This window comes from Morone saxatilis, unplaced genomic scaffold (assembly GCF_004916995.1).
Source record: "Morone saxatilis isolate NCDOM2014 unplaced genomic scaffold, NCSU_SB_2.0 Contig1, whole genome shotgun sequence".
Classification (NCBI taxonomy): Eukaryota; Metazoa; Chordata; class Actinopteri; family Moronidae; genus Morone; species Morone saxatilis.
This window is the reverse complement of record NW_023339651.1, coordinates 16761025-16762231: the sequence shown is the minus strand read 5'-3', so window position 1 is coordinate 16762231 and position 1207 is coordinate 16761025. Positions and strand designations below refer to the sequence as shown.

The window sequence follows — 1207 nt, the reverse complement described above, 5'->3', positions numbered from 1 at the left end:
ACCAAACAGTGTACACAGAGCAGGAAGTTAACTGGAAATGAGTCAGTACGCTTACCGTTGCACGTCAGCACGTAAAGACAACCCAGGGGATCACTGTGTACATTGGTGACACTGTTATCTGACCTCCTCTCTGCTCACTGAAAATCAATAGATTGTCATTGATCGATTTATAAACCAAAAACTCCATCTATTGTGTGTGTGTGTGTGTGTGTGTGTGTGTATGTGGAGCAGGAACTGGTGTGCGTTTGTTGTGACAAAGACGGTGAGCTGTGTGGTCGAGGACGGAGTGGAAACCTATGTGAAGCCTGATTATCATCCCTGCAGCTGGGGGAGTGGACAGTGCAGCCGGGTGGTGCAGTGAGTGCACACACACACACACACACACACACAGTAACACACACACACACACACACAGTAACACACACACACACACACAGAGACACACACACACACACCCACTCTCTCAGTCAGTGTGTGAACTTTGAACTCTGCAGGTATCGGACCTACATGAGGCCGCGGTACAAAGTGGCCTATAAGATGGTGACGGAGATGGAGTGGAAGTGTTGCCATGGTTACAGCGGAGAGGACTGCAACGAAGGTCCAGTTGGAGGAGCAGGAACCCAGATTTCCACCACCAGACCTCAGCCCAGACCGGGTCAGGTAGGAGGGACGAGCCATGGACAGGGAGAAGCAGGTTATGGAGGAGGAAGTTCTGGATCTGGACAAAGTGGAGGACACAGCGGTGAGTGGATTGTTACATAAATCTGTTGCTGATTTACTGTAACAGAGTCTGACTTCTGTCCCTGCAGGGAGTCCGCTGCGTTTTAGGCCTTGAAATTAAAATATCTTCTTTCTGATTTGGACAGGTCTCGAAAATACGGCAATGTTACTTGTATAAAACTGCAACTGTCTCTCTTTTAATTGTTGTTTGGACATATATGTATTGATTATGCTATCACCAATCACAAATACTGATTTTCTTTCATATGCTTGGTATTCGTTTTGCCAGTATAGATAGATATAAATAAGGCCTCTATTGCATTCATGGTGGTCTTAAAGTTCTTCAAAAGGTCTTAAATTGAACCTGTTGAGAGAAATTGAGACCTGCAGAAACCCTGTTCCTTGTGAACTAGGAGGGGGGATTGAACCCACATTGACTCTAAAGTCCAACACTTGAACAAACTGGTTCTAGTTCTCCAGTTAGACC

General features: G+C 46.1%; 2 protein-coding genes across 2 annotated transcripts in view; one reads left to right on the top strand and one right to left on the bottom strand.

Annotated features, from left to right (window-relative positions):
- Positions 1–1207, bottom strand: part of pemt (phosphatidylethanolamine N-methyltransferase) — a 99658-nt gene that overhangs the window by 32023 nt on the left and 66428 nt on the right. The window lies entirely within an intron of this gene.
- emilin1b (elastin microfibril interfacer 1b) overlaps positions 197–1207 on the top strand; it is a 1583-nt gene continuing 572 nt past the window's right edge. Inside the window, exons 1-2 of the mRNA XM_035662344.1 lie at positions 197–357; positions 495–742. Of these exons, the coding sequence (XP_035518237.1) occupies positions 221–357; positions 495–742 (385 nt within the window). The 5' untranslated portion in view covers positions 197–220. The remainder of the gene's footprint in view (positions 358–494; positions 743–1207) is intronic.